Consider the following 12,332-nt stretch of genomic DNA (forward strand, 5'->3'; position numbering starts at 1 on the left):
CCAGCGGGCGTCACACCACAATACGATTATTGTGACTATTTTGTTTTATCACGATAAACGATAATAACGATTATCGTCCCATGCCTACTGCCTGCTACCAATATTCTCTGTTTGTGTCCATCTCCTTCCATCACTCTCTCTCTCTCTCTCTCTCTCTCTCTCTCTCTCTCTCTCTCTCTCTCTCTCTCTCTCTCTCTCTCTCTCTCTCTCTCTCTCTCTCTCTCTCTCTCTCCAGGTTCGTTGAATATGGCAGATACAGGGGCCACTATTATGGAATCCGTATGGACTCGGTTCTCCAGGTGATAGCGGAGAACAAGGCGTGCCTTTTGGACGCGCAGCCAAATGTGAGTGACAAAAGCCATCACATTTGACCAATCGCTGGCCTTGCTCGAGTAAACGATGGATCAAAGAACCAATCACAGATGGGTTCTTTGGGTAATAATGTGTGAAATACCAGTTGCTGCTGATCCTGATCCTGAATCCATACATACCTCATTATGTTCATCTTGGATGATCCAATCAAAAGTTAGAACAGTTCCTGTATGTTGCTACTGCTGTGGGTTGGGGAACCGTTGACTCCCCCTTGAGGCCATTCTCTTTATCTGAGTCTGACAAAACATGTTCTATATCCTTATTGTGAATTTAGTAGAGAAAATGAAACCTTTGCATCAATTTGAAATTAAAACCTAAAATTACCCATATTCCTCCCCCTACTAGTCTAGAAATGTACAGAAAGAAAACACAAGAATTCTTATTGTTTGATTTATCTCATTTGATCTGAGGCGCTGAGTGTGAGTTGTTTGTGCCCCATGTTGTGTTACAATGAATTCTTGTCCTGCCACCCATTCTGTGTTTCCATCACTTGCAGGTGGTGCAGCGTTTGTACACCGCTGAGTTCAAGCCGTACGTTGTGTTTGTGAAGCCGCCGCGGATCGAAGAGCTGCGCTTCACTAGAAGGAGAACCAAATTCATCTCTGACGGTGGAGAAAACAAACCAGCCAGGATATTTTCAGTAAGTCTAACCATAATGTCACACACACAAGCACGCACGCACGCACGCACGCACGCACGCACGCACACACGCACGCACGCACACACACACAAGCACCATTTTCAATTTCAAATATTATTCCACTGCCACATGCATGGTAGTCTCGCGTAGCCAGACAACTATTCCACAATCTCCGAATGCTACAGTAGCTCCCGAGCGGCGAGTATCGGAAGAAGCCACTGCTGCACTGAACTGTAGTTCCATTGGAAACACAACAGAAACACAATAGCTCAGACAAAGTCATTCGACCGGCCTATTCTTGTTATGAGTGTATAGTTTAAGAAAACGTTTGAAAACATCATGGAGGTAACACCAATAACACCAGAGAAAGACGAAATAACGCCCCCAGAAATATTGAAAGGAGACATGATGCTTCCAGTAGGACATGTTATTGTTACTGCACCAAGGGAGTGGTTGCGTCACATCCGCTATATCTCGCACTCATCGTCGTAGATGGAAAAAGAACTCATCAAGTACAGTGCAAATCAGGTCTGTTTTACTAAGCATAGTGAAGTGACATTGATGTAGTGATATTGATGAATTCCAAATATTATCAAATTATCTCGCGGCACCCCTGGACTAGCATCACGGCACCCCAGGGTGCCCCGTCACCCACTTTGAAGACCCCTGAATTAGACACGCGATCACAGTGTCGTTGACATCAACAGAATTATAACAACAACAGAGCAAGAATCTGAATCAACTAGGGATCCACAGCACAACACAGGCAATGACAGGCAGCAGTCAGCACATCAAAATGTAGAAAAGCCCTCAGAGAGCTGCTAGACCATGCTCTGTTACATAGGAAAATCCTCACGGCCCTATTTAAAAGATCTATGACGCAAAGAACAAATGATGTTGGGTGTGTGTCCAACTCTAGTTTTGTTTGTCAAGCAGTACATTTTCTTGGCGCGGCGCACGGTGCCCGGTGCAAAGGGATTGTAGTTCATCTCTGATTGAGTCATGGGCGTGTTTTGGGCATAACATAAATCAGAGTGTCATCTCCCATTCCCTGTTCAAGAGCCAGATTGCCTCTCCTCCAACAGATTCGGCATGTTGGAGGAGTCAAACAATTTTGTGCTGGGGGAAACGGATCGTACACAACTTGAAAGAAAGCTCCTTCTATGCAGCAGAATTAATAACATGATGATGATATAATGACGTCAGGGGACGGGGGGAAACAGGTGGACCACCTGCAATGGCCATGTTGCTGGTCAGAATGAGTCTGACGCCTTGTGTCCAAGAGACGTCTGTGATATATCGACATATCAACTTAATAATTACATGCTCGTTCTCGGTTTAGGTGATTTTTTTATGGCACTTATTAAAGCATGACAGACAGCTGTGTATGTCAGGAGCCTAAAATATGAAATGACATGTTGAGCAGAGACAGATAAAGAAAACCAAGAGGCTTGAACAATATCTATCAGTAATAAAGTGTAGGCACGCATATACTATTGAAATAAAGTGCATGGACCTTTTCTATGCTGCTGTGTCTCAACTTTTTCAACTTGTTTTCAACTTTAAATAATAAAACATATTAACATTTCTCTATTGGAACAAGGCTTTGTGTCCTCAGATATCCTCAGAAACAGCTATTTTAACACAACAACATTAATTATTATCATTTTAGTTAATTCTGTGGTGACACTTGTGGTGTTACGGGTCAAAAATTACCCGGCAGAGAAGTGTGGCTCAATTCCCCCCAAATTGTCAATATTCCATTTTTACATGTTTGAGAGAGAGAGAGAGACTCACTTTGCTTTTGCTATTAGGAGTAAAATAAAGTTTGGGTTTATGAAAATAAATTACTTTACCTTCTTTACTGTATACGAGTCAATTTCGACCCGGGGAAGTGTAACTTTTTTGTTAATATTTGTTAATAATATGAAAATAAAATTAAGTTGAAAAACAAAAACAAGTAATTTATTTGTGGAAGCGTGTTCTAATATTAGTTTATTATAGCCAGATAACATCATTAGCCATTGTCTTCATTATAGGACATAATGAGTGAATTTCAACAGGGTTAGTTGAAAATGAGCTATATTGAAATATGACACCCTAACCCTAAACCAAAATAATATGTTAATAGTGTTTACACGGATATGAACGCATAACAAGTGAGCTATGAGGTGGGGGAGTTTTTTTTTCTTCTTTCTTTTAAATATATATAATCTTTTTAGTATTTTGGGCTGAGTTAAATCACGGGTCAAATTTGACCGCTACCACAAGTGTCACCAGTTTTCTAAACACAATTAAGACCAGCTTAGGGCTGGTTTAAGATGCAATTTGACTTTTCTTACTGTACCCACAGTAAGATAGCAAAGAACCGGAGTGTAAAATAGGGTTAGTGTTCATTTAACTCGGAGGGTGTATAAATAAGGCTCCATTTGGTTCCATTTAAAAAGAAAACTACATTGATTATGTGTACAGTATGCATATGGCTGAGATGTGTGTACGGTACATGCACTTTCCATCAGTCTTGCAGCTTTTCACTTGGTGCCATAACTCCTCCATTCAATTGTATGGGCAGGTACAGGGCAATGGTTTGGACAAAAAGCCAGTCTTGTGACGTATACAGTTAGAGCACTGACACCCCCCATATTCCTTGAATAATGAGGACCAAGAAAACCAACCAAAACAAATAACTATCTTTAAAACAGACAGATTGTCTGCACACTATAATTTCTGGGAGAACGGGCGTAGTGGACAAGCTACAGTACTAGAGTAGTACTTTGCAGTGAGGGGCAAGGACGGGTCCCTCCCCTTCGAGAGGGCGCCCTGGGCGGCTGCCTGACCACCACATACACAGTTAAACACATACATACCTTGTTTTCCACATGGTTGACCCTCTGACTATTTGAGTTTTAAGAGACAGATAGGGTCATTGGAGTGGGTGTATAGCTGCTCCATGTAGATGCTACATACAGTAGACATATCTCGCATCTGTTCTGGACACAACTAGGCCAGGGTGCCACTCACATCTGGGGGTGGCACCCCCAGATGGGAGTTACATGACAGAGTGAATAAATGCATGATTCACTGTCTGGCCAAAACCTCCTAACTCCATTTATGAGGTTTTAGATTTCTTTTCATAAATCAAGGCTATTGAACACCCTTTACGTCTGTGTGTTGGTTAACATAATATTGAACCAATGGAAAGCAGTAAAAAGTGCTTTCGACAAAACCTCCTAACTCCACTTGAACTCATTTTCCTGAAAATGAACATTTTGGAGTTAGGAGGTTTCGGCCCGACAGCAGAGATATATTTCATAACACAACATGGAATCTAATTCAAGTAACAGTTCCACTTGGTCTAGTGCAGGGGTCTTCAACGTTTTCAGGCCAAGGACCAAATCAGTGTATTTTGGATTCATGTCAATTTGTGTTTTCTGATATTTAACCACTTGAACCGTCAATAATTAATAAACTTGACCTTTCTGCTCTTTTTCCCCTCTACACCAAACCTCTTTGCCAAAAATAGACGATCTGCTATTTTTGGCTAAAGTTCACGGAATATGGATATATGGATATGGATAGCCTATATTATATAATATAAAAAAGGAGGGAAAAAACTTTCTATCACTCAAAGATTTGGAGGACCCCCTGACCCCTGTAGTAACTCTTAAGACCCCCTAGGGGTCCCGGACCCCCTGTTGAAGACCCATGCTCTAGTGGTATACTGTTGTGTGTCTCCATGTGTCTCTGCCTGTATGAGTGTCATGGCAATGGCAATGCATGTCTTTGGCGGGGCGGGTGACTGCAGGTCACTTTCATAACACCCATCTGGCTTCTCATGCAGCGTTCAACCCTGTTTGCCCTTATTAAAACGCTGGGGTCATACACCTGTTCTGCAGCATGGCTGCAGGCCGCCTGTTGCCAACCACCAAAGCCTTAACCGAGCTCAGGCATATCTTATTGGGCCGTGCGTACAAGTTGCTGCACAGCAGCTGTTGCCAAAAGACCTCTTATCCTTTACTCCCAGCATGTAATGACAGTCATGTTACACATTGCCGTTTTCATGGGAATTTGTTTCATATCCATCCAAGCCACACTGAGATCACTGTGAAATGGATTCACGTCCGACGTCCTAATGTACTGAACGTCCTGTGGAGGTTGCGGAGTGGTTAATGTTGACACAGGTGTTTTTCATTCGAATGCAGGAGTATAGGGGTGGGCGATATGGTGATACATATCGTTGAGAGACGATACAATGTCTCCACGATATGCCTTTTCAGAGATATCATATATATCGTGATACAATGAGGAGCCTCATACAAAAATCCTGTTGGATTGTTAATACAGAGATGTATTACAGAATTCATTTAAACCTGCATTTTGGTCTAAATCAGTAGTTCTCACACTTAACAATGTAAAGGTCTCCCCTTAACAGTTTACAAATGAAACCAAATGGCGGTCCATTTGTAAACTGTCAGAGTTACATACTTGTATGGGTCAATTTAGACCTCCCAAAAGGAACCCAGATGGTCCCTGGACCCCACTTTGCGGACCACTGGTCTAAATGGTCTGTTACTCCTTTTTCTTTTAGTTTTTGTTAACTCGGTAGGCGGTTGTACTGTATTACGTAACATGAAAATTAACCGGAAAAAACAACATGAAGAAGAATCGCGATAAGATCGTGCATCGTGGGGCGCCCGCTGGCCTCGTGGTCAAGGCGCATACCACATACCAGGCTGTGATGCCTGCTGGCGTCGCCGGTTGGATTCCCGATCCGGATGACCTTTGCCGCATGTCATTCCCCGTCTCTCTCCCTGTTTCCTGTCAGTCTACTGTCCTATCAAATAAAGGCATAAAAAGCCCAAAAACAAATCTTAAAAAAAAAAAAGATTGTGCATCGTGATACCGCTTGGAAACATATCGTGATATTGTTATTTTTCCATATCGCCCCCCCCTACGCAGGAGGAGGATTTCGAGGATATGATCAGCTCGGCGGACGCCATGGACAGCCAATACGGTCACCTGTTTGACAAGGTGGTCGTCAACGGCGACATCAGCGCGGCGTTCAAGGAGCTGAGGGCCGACCTCCAGAGCATGGAGGAAGCAGAGGTCCAGTGGGTTCCTGCAGGATGGCTGCACGCCTCCAGAGACACGCACAGACGCTCTGGTCATGTGACCAGCAGCGGTGGAGGAAGCACTCCCACGTTTCACTCAAGTAAAAGTATCAATACAGCAGTGTAGAAGTACAAATCGTCGTTGTCGGGGTGGAAACCTTGTATGTCCAAAACCTTCCTTTTTTTTGAATTATTTTTAAAATTATTTAAAATAGTGAAATTAGCCGATCAGCAAGAACACAACGCCTCGCGATGCGAGGCGTTGTGTGCTTGTAGATCAGCTATTTTCACAAGTTTTGTGTGACGGTCTTGTATGATGAAACAGGGCTTTGCTTTTCGAAAAGAAAAAAAAAACTACAAATTAAAAACTTGGAGATACAAGGTTTCTGCCCGACATTGACGAAATGAAAGGCTGGTAGTGAAAATGTACTTGGGTAAAAGTACAAAGGTATTGGACATCAAAATGTAGCCCTACTTGGAAGTACCAAAAGTAAAAGTACTCATTACGCTGAATGTTTACATTTGTAAAGAAAATACCTCAAAATTGTACTTAATTACTTTACACCTCTGGTGACAGGCTTGATTTGAACTATAGGATTGCCTGCATAGTCATCCGAATGACACACCTCTGGTGTTAAACAAGTCAAGGACATGGAATGATGATGTTTGATGTTTCTCTCAAAGCAAATTAAAGCAAAATACAATGAAAGATATATCAAGATATACAAATTGCCTATATCAATTTGGGTGTCCTTGATATGAAAAGGTTTGAGAACCACTGGATTATACAAATAATTAGCAAAAAATAAATAAATAAAAACTTGATTTAATGTATACTTGAACATACTACTGTGTCCCTCCTCTGCTGAAAATCAAATCTACAAGCTGAACTGTGCGATCTATGCAACAATGTGTTGCATAGATCGGCTATTTTTGGCCCGCGTCACCGGCGTCACACGACAAAGGATAAGTCAGCCTTCTGCCTCCCTCTGTTCCAGAGCCAGTGTTTTGCTCTTTGAGTTTGAATTTGGCTAAAATAACGTCGTCGACTGAGAGAGAGAGGGGGGGGGGGAAAAGAAATGAAAAAACTCCCCACAACTTGTGGCTCCGTGTGGTCCTCCTCTGCCAAGTTACAAACATCAGCATGTAATTATTCTGACAGATGCCGCACTTCAATTAACTGTAATGCACACCAGAGAAATATTATTAGTAGGCCTGGTATAGTCAAAGGCGATACTTTGCCAACAACACCGCTGTACAAACAAGATAACGGTCCGCTGAAACTGAAAGCCTCTGTGGAAGAGCCATGTTTTCAACCATCACTTCAAGTCCTCATTCATGTGACGATGGTTTTAAAGGACCACACCAGTGTTAGGCTACGGCTACGTTATTCATTATTCATCCTCAACATCGGCCACATTGCTGACATAAACCTTGACCGTTTTCCCCAAAATGGTCTTTTATTATTTTTACATCTTGTTGTTCATATTCAATAAATGTTATACAGAATGTAGCCGTCCATTGTTGTCAATGTTACACGAAAACTCACTGTACATCTAATTTACCTTAAAAAGCTATCAAATTCAAGGTCAAAATGTGCACGGAACTATCAGGTAACAGCTATTTGTGTAGCCTAGCTTGTTGACTGTTGACATGGTTCTTCTGAAAGCATCAGTTAGGCCAGTGGTTCTCAAAGTGGGGTCCAGGGACCCCCAGGGGTCTTTGACCCTATATACATCTACTATTTGAAAATAACCGATCTGCAGGCGTTGTGAGCTTATAAACTATGTTCAAAGAAATCATTCAATCAACATTGAATGATACACAACACATTTTAACAACACAAATCTTGTATGGGATCCGATACACAAAATATTTTCAGAAGGGGGTCCACAGCCAAATACACATTACTTTGGCGCTCCTTGACTGGAAAGGAAACTGAGAACCTCTGGCCCAGTATGTTGACTGTTACATGGTCCTTTGAAAGCATCAGTTTTAGGCTAATTAGCCAAGAGTAAAAAGGTAAGTTTTCCATTCCTGTCGAATTGCAGGCTGGCTGTCATACGGCTGCTCTAACATGAATCATTATTCTCTGTGAACAGGTCTGTGGCTCTGCGATACAGTAAAGCTGCCATTATTGAGGTAGTTGAAACATAATTGGCACCCATTTGCCATTAGTGACACTCCATTAACAAACATTCACATTTGAACGCATGGTTTTCGGAGAGGCACACGGTGCGCCGTTTCTCCCGTCTCTCCACATGAGGTGGACTCGAGCTAATTCCGTTTAACGGACGCATTCCTCCACATTCAAGGGGTTCCTTCATTCTTTTTTGGAAGCCGTGGTCAATTGGGTGTGAAGGAGTGTTAACGTGTCCATCATGTCATGTTTGTTAGGAAAGGAGAGCGGTGATGTGGAGGGAAGTAAATGTGTTTCCTGGGATTTTGGGCCCTCACAGACAAACAGAGTGTGAGCGCGCGAGAGAGAGAGAGAGAGAGAGAGAGAGAGAGAGAGAGAAAGAGTTATGACGAGACATAAAACCCCACTGTAAAGGTGGTGTGGGACTCGTCGTGAAGCTGATGGTCAAATCAATGGGGTACAGTGTTACGGTAAGTCAGGAGCTTGAGGTGACTGAGGTATTAAGTCAAGTAGCACTGGTTAAGCTGCCGCTATCAAGCATATTATCGAAATACAATTCCTGATCATTTGAAGTAGGCCTATTCTTGGTTACTTAAATCACAAGTAGATATGTAGGCCAAAATGAGAACTTTTGTCAAACTTTATTTTAGCCTACAAAATGAAAAGTAATCAGCTCTGTGCTGTAACTGTAGTCCCTGGTCTTTCAGAGGATGGCATACTTGTTTCTTGTTCCAGTTCATTTCCTTATGGCCTTGCAGATTTGAACCGGAAACATTTCACACGTGTTGTAGTTCAACAACTTCAGCAGCTATGGGGAATATTATTGGAACAGGAAACAGATATGCCAACATATGAGAAACACTGACTAGTATCGATCAATTGTTCAAACGAGTATCAACTACCTCTGTCTGTCTGTCTTCTAAAATGATAAACTACCTCCTCATATAGGCTTCTGTACACTGTTTCGGCGAACAGGTTTGGTGTAGGGGGAAAGAAGAACGGACCAAGCATCAGTGAAAGGTCAAGTTTACTATAAGCATTGACAGATTAAGTGGTTAAATGTCAAAATACACATCTTGGACAGATCAAACCCACACACAGCCACTTGCAAGAGAGTAGTTTAATAAAATCGGAGCAACGTTTCGGTCCTGAGACCTTCGTCAAGCTCAGACACACACACACACACACACACACACACACACACACACACACACACACACACACACACACACACACACACACACACACACAACACAACGCTTAACAGTGCTGTCAAACAAGTCTTTGGAAAAGTTTAATCTTCAACACAATTTTATACAATACTGTATGTAAGTGGGGTCTCCCTGCTTCATATCTCTCTCTCTCTCTAAAAAAGACCCCTGCTGTCCACCATCTGATACGATCACCATATTGTGTAGGCCTACACACTAACCAGGGCTGTCGTGGGCAACACTTGAACTGCATTCTGGGTCAGCTGTGCCAGGTTCCTAGTTAGTTGGGGCATCAGCGGTGCAGCCAAGCATGGCAGTATAATTTCATCACACCACTGAGGATCTGCAGGCGCCCTGTGAGATCATAACGGTGCCATTAAAGACACCAGAGTGATCCAATGAAAACCCAACGCTTTGTGCCTCTCCGCAGCTCACACTTCAAACATTACACACCAGCATGATGTCAATTGGTCCCATTCAGTCATGTGACCGTCGCTGCCCAAAAGAGCGTACAAACAAATCGCTGTTGTCGGGTGGAAACCGTGTAGGCCTATGTCCAAAACCTTCCTTTTTAGTTATTATTCTAAAAACAATTTGAAATAGTGAAAATAGACGATCTACAAGCACACGACACCTCGCACCGCGAGGCACTGTGTTACTTTCACTAATTGTGTGCGACAGTCTTGTATGAATGATGAATGTACAAATTTGAAACTTGGAGATACGAGGTTTCTGCCCGACAACGACGGAATGTGTTTGAAGTTAACTTAAAGGAGTAGTTCAACCTAAGCCAATAATTTGATGACCGGTGGAGTCTCCGGTAGGAGACTCGCGGAGTCTCCTACCGGAGACATTAGCATCTTTCCGCCGGTCATCAAATGCTTGGCTTAGGAATGTAGGAAACACATTAATGAATGAATTCAAGGCTTCATGGGGTGTGTAATTCATAGAAAATAAGTATCGTTTTGGGTGTATTACTCCTTTATGCTCACATTTCTATGGGAGACTTTTATGTGCCTGAAGGATAGGACACTAGCCCTGTACTTTTGTGAGGTTCACCATCGTGGACATTTAAGTATACATTTACTGTAAAGATACATTAAGCAATTGTCTCCATAGCATCCATTTCTGCAGAGCATGAGTATGATTTGTCTTTTTATTTTATTTAACTTTTTGCTTTTGACCTATTGTCTCAAAACTTCAGTTTTGATCAAAATACTACTATGAATCACGAGAAAACAAAGTATTCTGTCAAAGTGGACAGTTTTACATAGGAAACAGAGGTTTTTGTGGCTTTGACCTATTGTCTCAAAACTTCAGTTTTGATCTGTTTTCAGGCCAAGAGAAGCACTTTAAGGCCATTTCCAGTGGGACCCAGGGCTTTGAACAGACATCTGTGAGCGTCCAACAAGCACACACGCAGCTGCACCGAGCTATCCAAGCAAGGACATATACTGTATATCTCCATGCACAATGTTTTTCCTTGGGTCTCCAGGCTACTGAATGAGGGTGCATTTCCCACCTAATATCAACAGCTGGGCCGCTGTACAACATGTCGCAGAGGGAGAACTAGGAGTCAATGATCTGTGATAGCTGCCGTGGAATGTTACCGTGGAATTTACTGCACCTAACGGACGCTGGACCATGTGCTTTTCTGCTTTTAAAAGCCTTTAAACTCTACTTCCCAGCCGATGTAGGAGAATTATGAACATGGAACAAACGTATGGAGTCTGTCAGTATATCTGACTCTATAAGCTGCTAGTTAGATTTGAGCTGTCGTTTAATAAAAAGGTTGGGTGTCTTTTAAGGGCAAGTTTGTAGAGTGTCACATTAGTGTTATGATAGCAGAGCAGTTAAGTTATAATTCATAAAATAAACTTTAGTGTATTTAAATTATTTTAATTTGCTATTATGTCAACACTTTATATGACACATTAAAATCACTGTTAATGCATTATTTATAGAGTGATAATAGGACATTGAAAGTGACCATTGGGTAGAAAGTGACCATAAAGGTTCTATAACTTTAAGTTATATTTTTTGGTTAACAGAAAAACACTTTTGTTAAAAGGTTAAAGCCATATATTCTTATAGTAATCATTGTTATAGAGTGTGTTTTTTCAGTATCTCACTGTATTTACAATGAAAAGAAAGTACATTTTCAGGTGGGTCAACAATTTCATCCAATCTGAATAACCAATTGTATTAGCTTAAAATAATTGTTACATTCATGATTTTGTGTGCTCATTTCATTGTTTCATCACTTCCAATTTCACTAGTTTATCGGCAGCCAGGACCGGGAACCGAACCAGCGACACGCCGTCAGGCTACACCAAGCCTATGTGGTATGCGCCTGGACCGGTAGGCCAGTGGGCGCCCCCCTGATTGGATGAAATTGTTATCCCAAACATTTAAATATCTGGAGAGATAGATACTCTTATTTTAACACTTATTTTAACACAAATATATAACTTCCACCACCTTTAAGTAAAGCAATTACATTCCTGGAGGTGTGTTGTTCTTGCATATAAATTAAATGCATTAAATGAAATTTATTTAGTAGTGTTTTTTCGCTACTTAAAACTACCCAATGCCCACTTATAGTCATACAACCGATTAGAACAGTGATCATAATGTGTTTTATAATGTATGTATGTAATGTAATGTAATGTTATGTAATGTATTTTTACAATGAATTGTATAATACATACACTATCCCAGCCAATAGAAAGTCTGTATAAGGGAGCATTGTGTTGTGAGTTATAAAAAGTATTTATGAGAGCTTGTAACTTGTAACTATAATTGTACTATAATTATATGAGCAGATTATAATGCATTATAAATATGTTTATAATGCA

General features: G+C 41.5%; 1 protein-coding gene across 1 annotated transcript in view; it reads left to right on the forward strand.

Moving 5' to 3' along the window:
- The window catches only part of LOC308284872 (MAGUK p55 subfamily member 7-like), a 41,193-nt gene extending 34,003 nt beyond the window's left edge, over nt 1–7,190 (forward strand). The window contains exons 15-17 of the mRNA XM_080725596.1: nt 236–344; nt 869–1,012; nt 5,972–7,190. Of these exons, the coding sequence (XP_080581722.1) occupies nt 236–344; nt 869–1,012; nt 5,972–6,250 (532 nt within the window). The 3' untranslated portion in view covers nt 6,251–7,190. The remainder of the gene's footprint in view (nt 1–235; nt 345–868; nt 1,013–5,971) is intronic.
- Nucleotides 7,191–12,332: the final 5,142 nt, after the last annotated feature.

The sequence above is a fragment of the Nannobrachium achirus genome (genome assembly GCF_963921795.1).
Source record: "Nannobrachium achirus genome assembly, chromosome: 5".
In the NCBI taxonomy this organism is placed as follows: domain Eukaryota; kingdom Metazoa; phylum Chordata; class Actinopteri; order Myctophiformes; family Myctophidae; genus Nannobrachium; species Nannobrachium achirus.